Here is a 21,283-nt window from a genome sequence, read left to right as displayed (position 1 = left end):
GGGAATCATGAATCAGTGAGAAGAGAATTATGAACAGTTTTATTCCTGTTGATGGAAACAAGCTCAGTTTGCTTGTTTACTGGTGCTTTATATATGCTTGTGAAAGGTTTCCTTTTGCATGTAACAAATATTTGCAAGTTGCATGCAAATGAACAAAAATTCTTGCATTATCAGTCCTTCCCCTTTTTGAAAACCTATCCAGGGATCATGCAGTTGGCTCACCCGCAGCCCACTGAAGCACACTGCAACTTCTGCATTTTGATGCAAGTCAAGTTGATCTAAGTGGCTTTGACATTGCGTCTCTTATTGCAGCAAACATCTCAGCTGTTGCCATCATTAACAAAGGAATATCTAGGCCATCATTTACATCTCACCAAATTTTGAATAAATACTAATTTCAATAAATCAATGATAGAACTATCCATAGTTTACAAACTCTCATCTAATCATCTAATTGAACTCTCCTTTGAAATGCCATTAATTTGTCAATGTTAACTTGAAATGGCCTTGTCTATTGCTCAAATGGATTATCAACTCCAGAGTTTGTAACACATGAAGTTACCGGAATTCATTTCACTTCAGTTAATTCATATGCCATTGCAACTACAATGGATAAAAAGTAACTTCTAGTTGCAAAGCTATTTGTAGCTTATGCAAACACCCACACCATCAACCTAAAACTGCTAGCACACCTGGTGATTTCCACCAACATGCAGCGTACAGTTGTATAGTGCTTCAACCTTTAAAATTAAAATCTAGCCATTTGCATTTGTTAAAACTTGCAGTAATTATACATTTGACACATTTGGCTAACATAATATTTCCATACATGAGAGAGACATGAGAAACAAAACTTTGAAGTGCATGGCTATGTCTACTAAACAATTTATTCAACTACAAGCATTTTGTATCTTACCATCAATACATTTGAGCTTCCTTGCTTTTTGTGATACTTTCAACTGATCTCCGCTATATTTGCAAATATGACACCTGAAACAGAGGAAGCAGTTATTTTGATCAAATAGGCAGAGGCAACCAAGGATTTGTTACCGAGTCTGAGAACAAGTGACATGTTTGGCCAAATATAGATTGGCAAGAACTTTGTGGTGAATACATTAGTAAAGCTATCAATGAGCAAATTGGAAGGAATAAGTCAGTCTTTTGCACTTGCACAGCTAAGTCTAGAAATCATGAGATAGTTGCCTGAGCCTTGATACATCTGTATCTTACTCAAAGTATTGTCATTACGCACATGGAAAGCTGTAAAATGCTGTTGCTATGCACTGAACATACTGAGCAATGTTAGATCTTTAATACTCGCAACCAACTCAGCTGGCACTAATAAATTATCAGGTCACGTGATAAATTCTAAAACAAGGGGTCACATCCCTTCAGGTTTTCATTTTTGTTGCAGAGTTACAGGAATTAAATTAGCATTTTTCTTTATTTATCTCTCTTAATTCTGTCTTTCTGGATGTAATTTGGTATACAATTACACATTTCAATTGGCACTTTAGTTTTAGATTGTTTGTTTCTGTGTTGCGCACAGTTATGTGCCTGCGTCAGTATGAATTCTTCAATCTGTTTTTGGATTGCTAAACAGTCACCTGTTCTTTTCACACAGGTTCCAGAACTCTTAGGATGATGGATTGTTTTAACGCATTAATATCTACACAGTGGAGTGCAAAGCTGACAAAGCCTGAAGGTCAGTTAACTGAGCATCATTAACTGATTATAAAATCTGGGCCAATAATAGCGACTTATCAATGGCATCATAAAGATTATGGCCATTAGAAACATGGATGAATGTGTACCAAATACCTTGATTTGATATGCAGTCATTTTTATAATCACTTGACTCCATATTATTGATTTTATAATTTAAGTATTTATCTTTCTCTGCTCAATTGATCAGATTTCTGAATGAAAAAAAAATGAACTTAATCAACTAAATGTGTCCTTACCCAGCTGTACATGGCTTTGGATCTCTTGGACTGCCAGGTGTTTCAGTAGCAGGTAAAAAAGAAACTGCCCCCTCATAGCAGTGGTGTGATAGAAAGGTCTTGAAACCTAAAAAATAAAATAAAAACAAATAAAAAGATAAGATTTTGAATTATTGGTTGATTTTAACAACAAAAGTCAAAATTTCATTTTGTTTCACAGATGCGAGATTTTAGTACGATGATTAAAAACAACTTTTGCTTGTCAAGAAACTAGGCAGAACCAATTTATTGAACAAAATTTGACACGAAGCCACATCCATGATACGTAGTTAAAAGCTTGTTCAAGGAGGCAGGTTTTAAGAAATGTTTTAATGGAAGAAAAGAGATATAAAAAGACTTAGGGAAAGTAGTCTGGAACTTATAATCTAGACAGCTGAATCGTGGAACGAAGAGAATTGGCAAATGTACAAGAGGTAAGTATTAGAGGAGCAGAGCGCTCAGGTTGGATTTACTGCTTTGAGGAAATTACAGAGGTAGGAACAGACAAGGCCGTGGAAGTACTCGAAAATGTCCAAATAAATTTTCAAATCAAAGCACTGCTGGATTAGGAACCAATATAGGTCAGGAAACATTAAGGATAGCAAGTGAAAGGGAGAGTTGGCCAATGAGCCCTTCGAGACCACTCAACCATTCAAATGCTGATCTTTGATTTACAAGTCCATTTTCCTGCAATATCCCTGTATCCTTTGGTATTTCTAACATGTAGAAATTGATCAATCTCAGTGCTGAACATACTCAACACCAGACACTCTTCAGCCCTCAGCAGCAGAGAATTCCAAAAACATCTTTCCTGCATTTAATCTGTCCAGCCTAATAAGATGCACAAAGATTTCAGTGTGCTTGAATGAGGTCACCACTCAGTCCTTGAAACTACAGAGAATAAAGGTTCAATCAATTTAACGCTTCCTCTTGTGTCAATCCCTTTATCCCAGGGTTTAGCTTGGTGAATCTTTCTTGCACTTCCCCTTTGGCAAGTGCACGTTCTCATACATAAGAATACAAAAACAGCACACAACACTTCACAGTTGTGGTCTTACCAAAGCTCTGTATAATAATTACAGTGTGACATCTTTACTCCTATACTCAAATCCTTGTGTAATAAAGACAATTGCACTATTGGTCTTTTTAATTGTTGCTGCAGTTGCAAGTTAGCTGTTACTCATGAACAACGGCACCCACATCCGTTTGAAGTTCAATATTTTCCAGTCTCCCACTATTTAAGAAATACTCTATTTCTGTATTTACTACCAAACTGGATAACCGCATTCATTTCCACATTGTATTTGATTTAATGAATATTTGCCCACTCACCAACCTGTCCAGATTTGCTTCCTCCTCACGACAAAACTATATATAAGACTGGGTTTTCTGCAAACTTGGAAATATTACTTTTAAGTCCCACATTCAAATTGTTGGTTATCTGCAATCACTAACAGAACTGATATAAGAGAAGGGCATATATATGCCAACTGTTTCAGAGCTGCACCATTTCACAACCTAACTGGACAAAAACAATACTGTTATCTCAATAAAGAGTGCGCTGGAGAAACCCAGGTCTAAGAGCATCTGTACAGAGAGAAACAGGGTTAATGCTGGGTCCAATAGGACTCTTTTTCAGAACTAAAAGCACTCAAAGTCTTTAAATAAGAAAGTATTAATACATTAAAATTACCTGAAAAATTGTATCTTGATGGACCCATCCAACGATTCTTTTCACTGTCAATCAACGTATCACCATAAAATCCATATCCTAATAAAGATACTGAATACTTCAAAAACATATGTTTATGATGAACTGAACTGACGTCAATAGGTTGAGAGTCACCTGAATTTAAAAAAAGTAACATGAATGCAACCATTACTGCAAAAAAAATTTACACAATGGTATTGTCCCCTGAAAGGGTAGGTAAAGCAGTAATTAATTATGGGCAAATTAAGTTCCCATGTGCCTTGTGTTATGAAGTCGAAATTGTATCGTCACTTTAAGATTATAAAGTGTTTTCTGAATTTAAAGTACGGCCACAGCTGCCAGCATACAGAACAGCTAAGAGACTGGCTGTCCCAAAATAGATACATGTGACAATTGGATGCTAAATGGATGCCTGAGTTTTGGTTGCTGTTTTGACAACAATTCAAATTTAACCAATTAATTTAAACTATATCCAGGATACTACAACCCAGCTGAGATTGAATCTATTGTGTGGACAACATTGGACAAATGAGAGGGAATGATGCTGGGAGTATAAAATACAAGGGCATTTTGAAAACTGGTCAGAACAACTGCTGAGAATGTGGTGATGGAAAAGCACAGCAGGTCAGGCAGCATCCGAGGAGCAGGAGAATTGATGTTTGGGCATAAGCCCTTCATCAGTAATGAGGCTTGTGGGCCAGGGGGCTGAGAGATAAATGGAAGGGGGGGGTTGGGGCCGGGAGGTAGCTAGGAATACAATAGGTGAAATGAAGGTGGGGGGAAGGTGATAGGTCAGAGGAGGATGCAACAGATAGATGGGAAAGACAGCGGACAGGTCGAGAGGACGGTACCGTGTTGGTGGCTTTGGACTGGGATAAAGTGGGCAGAAGGGAAATGAGAAAACTGGTGAAATCCACATTAATCCCATGTGTTTGCAGGGTCCCAAAGCGGAAGATGAGGCTTTCTTCCTCCAGGCATTTGGGTGGTTAGAGTTTGGCGATGGAGGACGCCCAGGACCTGCATGTCCTTGGTGGTGTGGGAGGGGGAGTTGAAGTGTTCAGCCACGGGACAGTAGGGTTGGTTGGTGTGGGTGTCCCAGAGATCTTCTCTGAAACAGTCTGCAAGTTGGCGTATTGTCTCCTTGATTATAGAGACGACCACATCGGATGCAACAGATAAAGTAAATGACATTTGTGGAGTTACACCTAAATTTTTGTTATATGTGGAAGGATCTTTTGGGGCCTTGGACGGAGGTGAGGGGGGAGGGAGGTGTGGGCACAGGTTTCGCAATTCCTGTGGTGGGAGAAGATGCCTTGAGTGGGGTGAGGGCTGGTGCGGATCTGACAAGGGAATCACGGATGAAATGGTCTCTCTAGAATGCTGAGTGGGAAATATATCACAAGTCGTCGGGTCTGTTTTTAGGTGGTGGAAGCAATGGAGGGTGATGTGATGCACACGGAAGTTGGTGGATGGAAGGTGAGGACCGAGAGGGGTGGTTCTGCCCTTGTTGCGTTGGGAGAGGTGGGGTTCAAGGGTGGAAGTGCAGGAAGTGGAGGAGATGCACTACAGAGTGTCATTGACCACGTGAGAGGGGAAATGGTGGTGTTTGAAGGAGGAGGCCATCTGGGAACCGATGCGGCGGAGGAAGAGCAATTGGGAATAACGGATGGCGTTCTTACAGGAGGCAGGATGGGAGGTGGTGTAGTCCAGGTAGCTGTGGGAGTCTGTGGGTTTGTAGAAGATGTCCATGGTTAGTCGGTTGCTGGAGATAGAGGGGTCCGGGAAGGGGAGGGAGGTGTCAGAAATGGTCCAGGTGAACTTGAATACTAGTTGAAAGGTGTTAGTGAAGTTGATGAACTGTTCAACCTCTTCATGGGTGCATGAGATAGTGCCAATACAGTCATTGAAGAAGCAGAGCAAAAGGTGGGGGATGGTGCCGGTGTAGCTGCAGAAGATGGACTGTTTTTGTACCCGACAAAGAGGGAGGCATAGCTGGGGCCCATGCATGTGCCCATGGCTACCCCTTTGGTTTGGAGGAAGTGGGCGGATTGGAAGGAGAAGTTAAGGGTGAGAACCAGTTCAGCCAGGCAGATGAGGGTGTCAGTAGAAGGGTACTGGCCGAGATGGTGTGAGAGGAAGAAACGGAGACCTTCATTGTGGTTGACAGATGTGTACGGGGACTGGATGCCCATGGTGATGATAAGGTGTAGGGGGCTGGAGAAACAAAAGTCTTGGAGGTGATGAAGCACTTGCAGATAGTGTCTTCCCACCTACGTTTGGAACTCCACCCAGGCCCTTCACTTCCTCCAAGACTTTTGGTTTCTCCAGCCCCCTACGTTTCATTTTCACCACAGGCATCCAGTCTCTGTGCATATCTATCTGCCCCAATGAAGGCCTCCAAAGCCTCAGTTTCTTGCCTCTCATGCCATCCCAACCTGTACCCTTCCACTGACACCCTCATCCACCCTGGCTGAACTGGTCCTCACCCTTAGTCTTAACAGCTTCTCTTTCCAATCCTCCCACTTCCTCTAAACCGAAGTGTGATCGCCTCTACATCAGAGAGACAGGACACCAACTTGCAGGTAGTTTCAGAGAACATCTCTGGCACACCCGCACCAATCAACCCCACTGCCCCGTGGCTGAATACTTCAATTCCCCCTCCCATTCCACCAAGGATATGCAGATCCTGGGCCTCCTCCATTGCCAAACCCTAACACCTGATGCCTGGAGGAAGAACGCCTCATCTTCCGCCTTGGGACCCTGCAACCACACGGGATTAATGTGGGATTTCACCAGTTTCCTCATTTTACCAGTTTCCTCATTTCCCCTCTCCTCACCTTATCCCAGTCGAAAGCCTCCAACATGGCACCACCCTCTTGACCTGTCCAATGTCTTTCCCAACTATGTGCTCCACCCTCCTCTCTGACCCATCACCTTCTCCCCACCTTCATTTACCCATTGCATTCCCAGCTAACTCCCCCCCCCCCCCCCCCCCCAGCTATCTCTTTGCCCCCCGGCCAACAAGCCTGATGAAGGGCCTATGTCAGAAATGTTGATTCTCCTGCTCCTCGGATGCTCCCTGACCTGCTGTGCTTTTCCAGCACTACGTTCTCAACTCTGATCTCCAGCATCTGCAGTCCTCACTTACTCCTCAGAGCAACTGCAGTAGACCTGAAGAGTAAACGCCATCCGAAGAACTACCCATCTTTGCTCTCAGAGAAATTTCAGAAGACACTATCAAATAATACTTTTTCCTGTAAAAAGTAAAATGACGACCCAGGGAGAAGACAGCAGAATCAGAAGACCGGAAGGAAGACCAGAAAGAAGACAGCTTAAGAGTCTGTATAGGTTTTGAGAAATTAAGTTAATGTAATGTTTAATAATTGTGTTATTGGAACAGCATCTTAATAGAAGTGCGTTCAGCTAAGGGGTAATGGTTAGTTAGGGGAAAGTGTGTTCGGTTTGTTAATAGTTTTGGTTAGTGTTCCGTGTTAGGGTTAGATAAATTATTTATACAGTGGAAATCAGGGGTCATCTTTCATTCACACATTTTTAACAGATTACGAGGGGAGGCAAGCTTTTCTGGGTGTTTTTAATTTAATTAGCAGAAGGGTTCGTCCTCTGTGTTGTAACACTTGGTTATTTAAAAGACTTCCTGACAGGATCAGGAAATGAAACTTCATTTTCAAAACTCCCAAAATAGGAAGTTCTGACTGGGTGTTAACAGATGAGATCCTATTACAGGGTAGGAGTTGCAAACTGGAAGGTGGGGTGGTGTTAAAGCTGGAGTCCTCCCAGTTGAGGCTAATGCCAAGGTGCTCATTAAATGGGAAAAAATGATCAGCAGGACATTAAGCAAAATGAAAACCGTAAATTACAATTTTCTTTATTTGAATGCATGCAGTGTGAAAAATAAGAACAATCAGGAAGGATACAAATTCAGAATCATGGGTGTATCATAGATATTTTACCCTGAATTAATTTTTTAAAAAGTATGTGGGCTTTGCTGGCTCTTATTTGGAAAGATACTGAAGGTCCTGACATTAACCTATTCATAGAAATTTGCAGATTGTAAAGTGCTTACAAACATTCACTTGTAGGTTTGTTGGAACCATTTTAAAAAAGATGACAAAAATAAACAAAAATCTTTTCATGTCTCATTTAATATTCACAAATTTTAATTACTATTGGGGTCATTCTAACAACCTCTGTCTGAACTATTCATTCACATATTTTCAAAATTGACATTATAATGCAATCATTAGTCAATTTGTTTCAAACTTATATGTGTCAAACAATCATTTTTGAAACATGCAGATCATTGACTCAGCACTGACTGACAAGATTTTAAAATACAAATATTTTCAACTGTAACTATCTGGCAATCTTTAAAGCAAATTTCTGAACTCCATAAATTTTCTTAAAATGGAGCTTTAATTCAGGCATAATCCTAAGAGAGATAATTCTTAAATTGATGTTGTGCTGTCCAAGATACATGTGAAAGATAGTTAAGGCAGTAACAACCAATTTTTTTTTTTATCATCACCCCTGATGAGATAAAAAGAGAAGAGAGGAGGTCGAGCCTAAAAACAGGAAGATCCTGTTAAATGGCATTCATTCACTTGAATCCTAGGTCACTCTGAAGAAAATAAACTATTCATGGATAAGGCAGTAACATTTTATTCATCTATGTATTTTCAAATTATATTTAACAGTTAAGATACCAACCTATAATAATGTGCAAAGCAGATGTGATTGGGTCATTTGTTCCAACTGTTGCATAGCATATGCAGTCTGTTGAACCTGCAAGAGAAAGCATTTTGCTCACATGATTATTTGTCACAAGAAAATATAAAATGGCAAATTTGTCAACAAAAACAAATAAAAATGCAGCATAGGTTCACTTTTATTAAAAATGTAGATTACTCCAAAGAATTTGAGAACTTTGCCTGTCATCTCTGCACATCACGCAACAACGGGAATATTGCCAAAACTTTCAACATTAAAACTAAACAACATAAATGTTTGGGGTAACCTGTGCACAAAGCCAGAAATGAAGCAATATAGTATCTTGCTCAAGATAAAGCAGAAATATTACCCTTTCAACACTAGTTTACAGAAAAATAATAATTCTTTTTTCATATTTCTGCACTGTTATGTTGATTACAAGATGGCTTTGCAATTGTCAGGTTAATTTATCAATTGATTATGCTCCCAGCCTTGGAAAAACTGAAGTGAAGACAGGAGAGGAATGGATCACAGCAGTAAAGAGAAATACATGAATGCAAAAGATTATTCACAGCAGTTTTACAGAAGGGGGATCTACTGAGCAATTGTTTAGAAATCGAGCTTACTCTTTTCAGTTCACTGTATACCATCAACAGTTCATCACTTAAGTTGCAAAGCAAAGCAAATGAGCAAATTTTAAATAAAAATGTTCGGTGCCTATTTATCAGAGTTCTAAAGTATCTAAGAAGCTCTCGATGCAGCCTATGCCAGTGCAGAATATCTTTAAAAGCCAGTTTTATTCAAAACACGGGCTACTAATATTTTCACAGGTGAATTGAACATTATCCCATTAAACTAATAACTTGTTGGTCAATTGAGATGACAAAGTGGTTTGCTTGGTTAGTTCAATAATTTGAATCATCCGCATTTATGTATTGCAAGTTCAAGGTGGACCACAATACATCATGCAATAAAAATTCCCCACGAAGTTTAAAAAACTGTCCGAGGCAGCAGTAAAGAATGATACAATAGCAATTTTGACAATATGCATTACACTTAAAACAATCTCGACAGACATGCAATCTTCTTCAAATATCAACTGTACTTAGTTGAGGATTCATACATCTGTTTTCCTTCTATGTTGACTAAGCAACTGAATTAAAGGTTACTTCACAAGATGATGTAATATACAGATATTTTACTCAGGTTAAAAGTATTCTCAAGATTGTAGTGATAAACAGCTTTTTAAAAATCTTTTGTCACACAACTACAAACTGTAACCTGGATTTCACCTCTTTGAAAATAAGTTCAGACAATGTTAGCCTTCTGCATGGTGAGGCATAAGAGCACAAACGTTGCAACTAGGTAAGAAATTGAAAGCATACATGGGCAGTCAGAAATGTACTAGTTAAAATATGCATCACGGGAAGAAACTATTTAATATTCTTCCATCTTGTGCAAAGAACAACATCCTGGTAATCTGGGTGTTGGAAAATCCCAAAGGACTCTTGGGTGGTGTAGATTAGTTATGGAGCACATCCCCTTAACATCCTTACAAGTATGATGCACCAGAAAATGGAACTCCTTTGTAGGACATGGCGGCCCTTTTCCAATTATATAGATGCAGACTTGTTGGCTGCATTGATCAGGGCCTTTGTATAGCCATGAGGGCTGTGCCTGGCGGGCCGGGAGCCCCTGGGAGGAAGAATTCTAAACAAATACGGGTATGCCAACTGATGCATGGTGATGGGAAGCTTTGGTGGGATTGCATTGAGTGTTGTAAATTAACTTATTTTAATTTAATTTGCCTTGGTTCAATTTGGTTTCCTCTAGGTCTCGTCCACATCCTGCATCTCCGCCCTCAGACCCCACCCCTCCAACCGTAACAAGGATAGAACGCCCCTGCTGCTCACCTTCCACCCTACCAGCCTTCGCATAAACCAAATCATCCACCGACATTTCCGCCACCTCCAAAAAGATCCCACCACCAGGGATATATTTCTCTCCCCACCCCTTTCCACCTTCCGCAAAGACAGTTTCCTCCATGACTACCTGGTCAGGTCCACGCTCCCCTACAACCCACCCTCCCATCCTGGCACCTTCCTCTGCCACCGCAGGAACTGCAAAACTTGCGCCCACATCTCCTCCCTCACCTCCATCTAAGGCCCTAAAGGAGCCTTCCACATCCATCAAAGTTTTACCTGCACATCCACTAATATCATTTATTGTATCCGTTGCTCCCGATGCAGTCTCCTCGACACTGGGGAGACTGGACGCCTCCTAGCAGAGCGCTTTAAGGGAACATCTCCGGGACACCTACACCAATCAACCACACCACCCTGTGGCCCAACATTTCAACTCCCCCTCCCACTCTGCCGAGGACATGGAGGTCCTGGGCCTCCTTCACCGCCGCTCCCTCACCACCAGACGCCTGGAGGAAGAACGCCTCATCTTCCGCCTCGGAACACTTCAACCCCAGGGCATCAATGTGGACTTCAACAGTTTCCTAATTTCCCCTTCCCCCACCTCACCCTAGTTCCAAACTTCCAGCTCAGCACTGTCCCCATGACTTGTCCTACCTGCCTATCTTCTTTTCAACCTATCCACTCCACCCTCCTCCCTGACCTATCACCTTCATCCCCTCCCCCACTCACCTATTGTACTCTATGCTACTTTCTCCCCACCCCCACCCTCCTCTAGCTTATCTCTCCATACTTCAGGCTCACTGCCTTTATTCCTGATGAAGGGCTTTTGTCCGAAACGTCGATTTTACTGCTCCTCGGATGCTGCCTGAACTGCTGTGCTCTTCCAGCACCACTAATCCAGAATTTGGTTTCCAGCATCTGCAGTAATTGTTTTTACCTTTTTTTAAAATTTAGTTATTTATTGAATTGTAGTTTGCATAGGTTTTTTCTCTTTACTCCACAAAAAAAGAATAGAGTAGTAGATTGTTTACTGTTATTGTTATTATATTGTAAGATTATTATGCCTTTTTGTAGTATGTATTCTAATTTGGTAAAAAATTCAAAATTATTTTCTCAATAAAAATATTTACAAAAAATACATCACATATGGGTTTTAAAAAAAAAATTACAAATGAGTACAGAAAGGAACAGCAGAGACCCAAGTGATTTCTCGAAGAACATAATCTAGGCAAGAGATTTATAGAACACTTGAACTATCATGTTGGAAATAAACAGCAATTCTTCAAGCAACATATATATCAGATGTTTAGAACCACAGTACTCAAATTTAACTGAAAGGAATTAAGCCTGCAGCATTTTTAAAAATGCTGCATCAATTTGAAGGTATTAACTCTCACACTAATGAATTTGTATGAGTGGTCAAAACCAACAGGATTGCTGAGTTGCTATGAGAACATATTGCACACATACCAGAACAAGAAGCCGAATTTTACTTTTAGCATTGGATGACACAAAAGTACCTTTCTGGTTTTCATAAAAACATCTAAGTATTATGACAGGATACAGTTAATATTGCTGTCCTCTTCCAAGAGAATAAATGATGGAATTAAATAAATTATTTCTGTCAGCAGTCAAGTATATCTGAATTTTGGCAAGTTTCCTTGACACTTCTGTTAAGAGATTTTACAATTTTGATAATGCTATGCCAAATTGATCTTTGAAACAAAATATTGTTTGTTGGGAGTGTATTGCAGATCCGCATTTAAAATTCAAAGTCATACATACAATACACCGATAAGTTTCAACAAGTATTTCAATGACTAGAAACCATTATAGTACACAAGAGTTGCTATGCTTAACAATATTTTTGATTAGAATACTTGAGTGTACATGCTGAATGCTAACCAAGAAAAAGACGAAACTTACAAGAAGTTCAAATATATTGAGCAAAGAATTCGTAAAAATCTAATTCAAATTCAGTTTCTTTTCACTAACTTAAAAGTTTCAAAGCTGCAACTAAAGACAATGACCAGTTACTAGAATAGATTAGATTAGATTAGATTACATTACAGCATGGAAACAAGCCCTTCGGCCCAACAAGTCCACACCGACCCGCCGAAGCGAAACCCACCCATACCCCTGACCTAACACTATGGGCAATTTAGTAGTTGAAATCTAAACTGATGGTAATTCCACTGACAAGGTCTTCACAAATTAAGCTTTGCCTTGGCACAATACTACTCCAGGTTTACACTAACACTAAATTTGTTAAGTAGAAACTTGTCAGGTATAAATTCAGTGTCAAATTTTGAGTAAAAGTGATAAAACACTTCTCTTCTCTTCTCTCCCTCCCCCCCACCCCCCCTCCCGTCAAAATTTCCATTCTGCTTCCTTTAGATATCAGGCCAGTCTCTTGCTACAGATTCAGGCTCCAGTGCTGCATTAAATGTAAAAGTGAACTGCTCTGTATGAAACAGACATCATAGTATAGTGAGAGAGTTCTTTGAAATAACTGTAAATTGACCTTTTTGAAACATTCCGTCACCTCCCATGTTGGTTCAAAGTACGAGAAACAATTTTCCTTATTTTCTCTAATACTCTATTCCTGCATTACTTGAGATCTCGCTTTTTAGATGAAGCGCAAAAGGAAGTACTTCTCCCAAAAAAAAAGGCAACCTTTTTAATGTCTGAGAAAATGATGCTGAACTGGATGAAAATAAAGAATATTTGTTTTAATCTGTTGCTAATCTCTAAGTTATGTTATAGGCATTTTAAAATCATTTTTCAAAAAAATTCAAGATCAGATGCAATGCATGCTGCTAATATGAGCACAATCCAAGAAATCCTATTCTTGTTGAGAAAACCAGAGAAGTAGGTTTCCTTTCAATGTAAGAAGGATAGTTTCATGACAGAAATACTTGCAAAGAGTTTTAAAAGAAAATTCCATATTTTTCTATCATTTATGACTTAATTACTTTAAGTAAAGAATAAAAACAAGGAAATTAAACTTTTAATGTTGAAATTTACCACTGCAGCTTGAACAATTTTTTTTTGTTAGTATTAAAAAGAGGTGGAAATGTGTACTGTGTTTTTCACATTTCAATTCGAAAGAATACTTTGACCTTTTTGACTGCTTTGTTTAGGAAGAAATAAGTTTCCCACCTGCTGGGATAATTCCAATCCTCAAGTCACATGGAACTAGTTCAGCAGTGGGATAATTTTCATCAATGCCCGAATTCTTCTGTGTTCGACTGATCAGTCCATGCATTACCTCACTGAACATTCCATCACCACCAACAGAAACAATCCTGGCAACAACAAAATGCATGAAAAGGTATCAATACTCACATCAAAAATTGGTCAATACTGCAGGCAAATTAATTTGAAATGTCACATCTTATCATCTCCACCAAATAGTCCTGTTTATGTTATGTTTTCCCAAGCCTCTCACAATCTTAAGTTTCACCACAAGTAATTAAAAGAATGGTCAAGATTTTCTGAAATTGTGTGCTTAGGCTGATAAGGTGGTGCATATAATTTTAAGTATTTAAGAACATAAAAAATGGGAACGAGTGTGTGGATTCAAAATAAAAATCAGGAAAATGCACAATATCACATTGTGAATGCTCGGAAAGCAGAGATTTTGTATATTTGAAAACTTCGAGGAATGCATTATATCCTAGTTTCCAACACATCATTTGTTAAAGGAACTTGCTGTTTATAATAATTTAGTAAATAATATTGTTCACAATGAAGGAGATAATACACTTGCAATACTTAATTCCATTTTAAAAAAAAATCAATCATATCACTACTCCTAAAGTAGGACATAATTGTGTTGAACAGTTTTACATTAGTGAGTTTACAAATAAATATTAATGCTTCAAATGATCAAACTTGACTCACAATTTACTCAAGATAAATCATGCTATCAGTAGAAATATTCAGATAAGGCACAAAAGTAAACTCAGTCAGGAAATACAGGTTAAATTATTGACAAGCAGTTGTTTGTACCCTTGATACAGCAGTTATGTTTGAAGACTAACATTTTACTTGCATATGACTATCACCTATCAGATAGTGACAATTAATTCAATTGCTACTATACTTGTGGTATGTAAATCAGAAATATGAATTATTAGTGAAGACAAGGAATGAGTTTAAAAAAAGACATTTTAATAAAAATCCAGTTTTGTATAAACTGGTGATTTGACCGCAGCAGGTGGTGACTTTCAAAATCGTAACACAGATGTACAATGTAACCATACAGTATTTTTCAAATCACATCACTGTTCAATTGTGCTGAAAATTACATATGCATGTTTTTTGTATTCATTCATGGGATGAGGGCACCACTGGCTAGGCCAGTATTTATTGCTCATACTTACATTTGCCCAGATGGCAGTTAAAAATCAACCACATTGTTGTGGGTCTAGAGTCACATATAGGCCACACCAGGTAAAGATGGCAGTTTCCTTCCCTGAAGGACATTAGTGAACCAGATAGGTTTTTTCTCACAAAATTGACAATCATTTCATGGTCATCATTAGACTTTTCAATATCATTAGACATCTGCTGTGGTGGGATTTGAATCTGGGACCCCAGAACATTACCTGGGTCTCTGGATTAACAGTCCTGCAATAATACCAATAGGCCACTGCCTCCCATATATTGATGCAGACATACAAATCGATCAATTTTCTTTACATATTCTCCCTTCCCTTTCTTTTATATCCACTCATGGGACGTGGGCACCACTGGCTGGCCAGAATTTACTGCCGATGCTGTGAGAAGATAATGGTGAGCTACCTTCTTAAACCAGTGTAGTTCACATGCTGTAGGTTGACCACAATTCACTTATGAAGGAAATTCCAGGACTTTTACCCAGCCATCATGAAGGAATGGCAATATATTTCCAAGTCAGGATGGTGAGTGGTTGGAGGGGAGCTTGCAGATAGTCTTGTCCCAAAGTATCTGCTGCCCTTGTTCTTCCAAATGGAAGTGGTCATAGATTTGGAAGGTGCTGTCTCAGGACGTTCGGTGAATTTCTGAAGTCCATCTTGTAGATAGTACACACTGCTGCTACTGAGCGTTGGAGGTGGAGGGAGGGGTTGCTTTTGGATGTATGCTAATCATGCAGGCTGCTTTCTTGGATGGTGTCAAGCTTCTTGACTGTTGCTGAGACTGCACTCATCCAGGCAAGCGGGGAGCATTCCGTCACAATCCAGACTGATTCCTTGTAGATGGTGGATAGGCTTTGAGTGAGGTGGTCAGTTACTTGTCACAGCATTCCTAGCCTCTGACCTGCTCTTATAGCCACTGTGTTTATGTGACAAGTCCAGTTGACATTTCAGGTGAATCATAACCCCCAGGATGTTGATAGTGGATGTAACAATATTGTCAAGGGGTGGTAGTTAGATTGTCTCTTGTTGGAGATGGTAATTGCTGGCATTTGTGTGGTGTGAATGTTACTTGCCACTTGTCAGCCCAAGCTTGGACATTGTTCAGATGTTGGAGCATTTGAACAGGGAATGTTTCAGTACCTGAGGAACTGCGAATTGCACTGAAAGTTGTGCAATTATTGTTGAACATCTCCAGTTCACTTTATGATGGAGGGAAGGTCATTGTTGAAGCAGCTGAAGATGGTTTGGTCTGGGACACTACCCTGAGGAACGCCTGCAGAGATGTCTTGAAGCGGAGGTGACTGATCCCCAACAATCATAATAACTTGTTTCTGTGCCAGATATGATTCCAACCAGAGTTTTCTCCCTGACACCCAACGTTTCCAGCTTTGCTAGGGCTCCGTGATGTCACACTTAGTCAAATGTGGCCTTGCAATCAAGGGCTGTGACTCTCACCTCACCTCTGAAATTCAGCTTTTTGGTCCATGTTTGAACGCAAGCTGGAATGAAGTCAGGAACTGATTGGCCCTGGCAGAGCAAAAACTGGTCATCACTGAGCAGGTGCTGCTTAATAGCACTATTAATGACAGTGATGATCGAGAGTAGATTGATGGACCAGCAATTGGCTGGCTTGGATTTGTCTTGCTTTTGGTGTGTAGGGCATACCTGGGCAATTTTCCATATTGTCAGTAGATGCCAGTGTTGAAGTATACTGGAGCAACTTGGCGAGAGGAGTGGCAAGTTCTGGAGCACAAGTCCTCAGTATAATTGCTGAAATGTTGTCAGGGCCCATACCCTTTGCAATATTCAGTACCTCCAACCGTTTCTTGATATCGTGTGGAGTGAATTGAATTAGCGGAAAACTAGTATGTCCATAATGCTGGGGACCGCTGGAGGAGGTCAAGATGGATCAACTACCTTTGAGAATGGGGATATTTGTGGAACTGCCACCTCATCTCATGATTTGAATTGTCCACCATCACACACAATTGGATGTGGCAGGGCTATAGAACTTCAAATTGATCCACTAGTTATGTGATTGCTTAGCTTTGTCTATCACTTGCTGTTTATGCAATTTTGGAGAAGATTTGTAGCTCAGGTTGTAAATTTGCTCACTGAGCTGGTAGATTTGTTTTCAGATGTTTTATCACCATGCTAGGCAGCACCATCAGTGAGCCTCCATTGAGCGACAGTGTTCTGCCCTGCTGTTTATCTGTCTTGGTTTGTTGTGCTAGGTGATATCATTTCCAGTTCTGTTTGAGGTTGGTAAATGGGGTCCAAATCTATGTTTGTTAATGGAATTCTTGTTTGAATGCCAGGCCTCTGGAAATTCCAGTGCGTATCTTTTTTGAGCCTGTCCCACGCTGGATGGATTGTCCCAGTCGGGCTATGATTGGAGGTTGCATACAATGTATACAGGAACACCGGGTACAGGATGAGCAAAGTCCGCCAATTCTTGCACATCAAACCTAAATGAGAAAACAACACATTTCCCGATAGGGAAAATGTTGTATATTGTTGCCACTCTCTGGCACCATCTTAAGACACGAAAAATAAACCAACATAAGGTCACCCCTCAGCCTCTAATGCTCCATGGAATACAGCCCCAGCCTATTCAGCCTCACCCTATAGCTCAAATCCTCCAACCCTGGCAACATCACTGTAAATCTTTTCGTAACTCTTTCAAGTTTCACAACATCTTTCCAACAGGAAGGAGACCAGAATTACATGCAATATTCCAACAGTGGCCATACCAATGTTGCGGTAGTACGGGACATGACCTCCCAACTCCTGTACTCAATACTCTGACCAATAGAGGAAAGCATACCAAATGCCTTCTTCTGTATCCTATCCACCTGTGACTCTACATTCAAGGAACTAGGAACCTGCACTCCAAGGTCTCTTTGTTCAGCAACACTCCCTGGGACCTTACCTTAGTAGGATTTAGACATTAAGTGTATAAGTCCTATTAAGATTTGCTTTCCCAAAATTCAGCACCTCACATTTTTCTGAATTAAACTCCATTTGCCACTCAGCCCAATGGCCCATCGGATCAAGATCCCATTGTAATCTGAGGTAACCTTCTTCATTGTCCATTACACCTGCAATTTTGGTCTCATTCCCAAAGTTACCAACTATATCTCCCATGTTCATATCCAAATCATTCATATAAATGATGAAAAGTAGTGGACCCCACACCGACCCTTGTGGCACTCCACTGGTTACAGGCCTCCAGTCTGAAAAACAACCCTCCATCACCACCGTCTGTCTTCCACCTTTGAGCCAGTTCTGTATCCAAATGGCTACTTCTCCCTGTATTCCATGTGGTCTAAGTTTGCTAACCGGTCTCCTATGGAGAACCTTGTCGAACCTTACTGAAATCCACATAGATCACGTCCACTGCTATACCCTCACCAATCCTCTTTGTTACTTCCTCAAAAAACTCAATCAAGTTTGAGAGACATGATTTCCCAGACACAAAGCCATGCTGACTATCCCTAATCAATCCTTGCCTTTCCAAATACACGTACATCCTGTCCCTCAGGATTCCCTCCAACAACCTGCCCATCACCGACGTCAGGCTCACCGGACTATAGTTCCCTGGCTTGTCCTGACCACCTTTCTTAAATTGTGGCACCACGTTTGCCAACCTCCAGTCTTCCGACACCTCACCTGCGACTATCGATGATATAAATATCTCAGCAAGGGGCCCAGCAATCACTTCCCTAGCTTCCCACAGAGTTCTAGGGTACACCTGATCAGGTCCTGGGGATTTATCTACATTTATGTATTTTAAGACATCCAGCACTGCCTTCTTTGTAATATGGACATTTTTCAAGATGTCACTATCCATTTCTCCACAAAATCAAATAAGTAAAATCAACTTCCTTTGCATTTCCTTCAAACCTATTACATTTCTAATTATTCTCAGTTTGTAATAAAGGTAATTAGAACCTAAAATTTAAATGTTTTTCTCCAAAGATTCTGCCTGATTTCCTCAGTGTCCAGCATTTTCTGTGGTTAGTGCAGATTTTCAAACCCTGCAGAATTTTGCCAGTGTCAAAACCATTCTGTCCTTCTCTCTCATTTTCTCTTCAAAGGCAATTTGCCTTACTTCATGATCCACATTTAAATGCTGAAAAAAAATCCCCTCTCAGCTGCATTAAAAAGAGCATGCCAAAGTGTTGCTCTTCTTCTCATACAAGAACATTCAGTGGCTGTTCTCAGATGGCCAGTCAATTTATCAAGCTAGCAATATCTTACCAATACTGAAAGTCAAGGTCATTTAACTTGCCTAAAGTCAACTCCATCATCATAAAAATAAATTTTCTTGATGGTTCACGGGCACAGAAAAAAATCCATTTGCTCCAACCTGTCCAAGAGAATACTGATACTCCAACCAAGCCTCCTCACAGCTTCTCTCATCTACATTTATTTCCTTTTGCCTCTCAGACGTCACCAGCTACTCCTTAAATGCATCTATGTCAATCATCCCATGAGGAAATGAGTTCCACATTCATCCCACACCTTGCATAAAGAAATTCCTTCTCCATTTCCTATTGAATTGTTTGATGATAACCTTATACTAATGGCCTCTAGTTGTTCCCTTACCCACAAGTCAAAACATTCTTTGTTTTCACTGTCAAAACTTTTCATAATCTTCAGGACTTCTATCATGTTGTTTGATAGCCTTCTTTTCTGCCCCCTCAAGGGAAAAGAAAATTAGCCTGCTTATCCTTTCCCAAATAAAATGGCATAAATCATCTGGTTTTCTTTTCAGTACCTCCTCCAGTGTCTCTACATCCATTTTACAAAATCCCAACCAGAACTTCATGCAGGACTTCAAATATAGTCTAATCACAGTTAGAGTCATAGAATCATAGAGATGTACAGCATGGAAACAGACCCTTCGGTCCAACCCGTCCATGCCGACCAGATATCCCAACCCAATCTAGTCCCACCTGCCAGTACCCGGCCCATATCCCTCCAAACCCTTCCTATTCATATACCCATCCAAATGCCTCTTAAAATGTTGCAATTATACCAGCCTCCACCACATCATCTGGCAGCTCATTCCATACACGTACCACCCTCTGCGTGAAAAAGTTGCCCCTTAGGTCTCTTTTATATCTTTCCCCTCTCACCCTAAACCTATGCCCTCTAGTTCTGGGCTCCCCAACCCCAGGGAAAAGACTTTGCCTATTATCCTATCCATGCCCTCATAATTTTGTAAATCTCTATAAGGTCATCCCTCAGCCTCCGACGCTCCAGGGAAAACAGCCCCAGCCTCTCCCTGTAGCTCAGATCCTCCAACCCTGGCAACATCCTTGTAAATCTTTTCTGAACCCTTTCAAGTTTCACAACATCTTTCCGATAGGAAGGAGACCAGAATTGCACGCAATATTCCAACAGTGGCCTAACCAATGTCCTGTACTCAATACTCTGACCAATAATGGAAAGCATACCAAACACCTTCTTCACTATCCCATCTACCTGCGACTCCACTTTCAAGGAGCTATGAACCTGCACTCCAAGGTCTCTTTGTTCAGCAACACTCCCTAGGACCTTACCATTAAGTGTATAAGTCCTGCTAAGATTTGCTTTCCCAAAATGCAGCACCTCGCATTTATCTGAATTAAACTCCATCTGCCACTTCTCAGCCCATTGGCCCATCTGGTCCAGATCCTGTTGTAGTCTGAAATAACCATCTTCGCTGTCCACTACACCTCCAATTTTGGTGTCATCTGCAAACTTACTAACTGTACCTCTTATGCTCGCATCCAAATCATTTACGTAAATGACAAAAAGTAGAGGGCCCAGCACAGATCCTTGTGGCACTCCACTGGTCACAGGCCTCCAGTCTGAAAAACAACCCTCCACCACCCTGTCTTCTACCCTTGAGCCAGTTCTGTATCCAAATGGCTAGTTCTCCCTGTATTCCATGAGATCTAACCTTGCTAATCAGTCTCCCATGGGGAACCTTGTCGAACGCCTTACTGAAGTCCATATAGATCACATCTATTGCTCTGCCCTCATCAATCTTCTTTGTTACTTCATCAAAAAACTCAATCAAGTTTGTGGGACATGATTTCCCATGCACAAAGTCATGTTGACTATCCCTAATCAGTCCTTGTCTTTCCAAAAACATGTACATCCTGTCCCTCAGGATTCCCTCTAACAACTTGCCCACCACCAAGGTCAGGCTCACTGGTCTATAGTTCCCTGGCTTGTCCTTACCACCTTTCTTAAACAGTGGCACCACGTTTGCCAACCTCCAGTCTTCCGGCACCTCACCTGTGAATATCGATGATACAAATATCTCAGCAAGAGGCCCAGCCATCACTTCTCTAGCTTCCCACAGAGTTCTCGGATACACTTGATCAGGTCCTGGGGATTTATCCACCTTTAACCGTTTCAAGACATCCAGCACTTCCTCCTCTGTAATCTGGACATTTTGCAAAATGTCACCATCTATTTCCCTACAGTCTATATCTTCCATATCCTTTTCCACATAAATACTGATGCAAAATATTC

General features: G+C 40.5%; 1 protein-coding gene across 4 annotated transcripts in view; it reads right to left on the bottom strand.

Annotated features, from left to right (window-relative positions):
* cerk (ceramide kinase) overlaps positions 1-21,283 on the bottom strand; it is a 79,605-nt gene that overhangs the window by 11,243 nt on the left and 47,079 nt on the right. For all 4 annotated transcript variants that reach the window (XM_087999540.1, XM_043713704.2, XM_087999541.1 and 1 more), the window contains 5 exons: positions 13,509-13,654; positions 8,422-8,496; positions 3,676-3,828; positions 1,965-2,070; positions 917-990 (listed from right to left, as the gene is read on the bottom strand). In XM_087999540.1, coding sequence (XP_087855666.1) covers positions 917-990; positions 1,965-2,070; positions 3,676-3,828; positions 8,422-8,496; positions 13,509-13,654 — 554 coding nt within the window. The remainder of the gene's footprint in view (positions 1-916; positions 991-1,964; positions 2,071-3,675; positions 3,829-8,421; positions 8,497-13,508; positions 13,655-21,283) is intronic.

Source organism: Chiloscyllium plagiosum, unplaced genomic scaffold (assembly GCF_037043375.1).
Source record: "Chiloscyllium plagiosum isolate Xiang-an unplaced genomic scaffold, Cpla_swu_hap1 HiC_scaffold_23, whole genome shotgun sequence".
NCBI classification, from domain to species: Eukaryota; Metazoa; Chordata; class Chondrichthyes; order Orectolobiformes; family Hemiscylliidae; genus Chiloscyllium; species Chiloscyllium plagiosum.
This window is presented reverse-complemented; position numbering and strand designations above follow the sequence as displayed.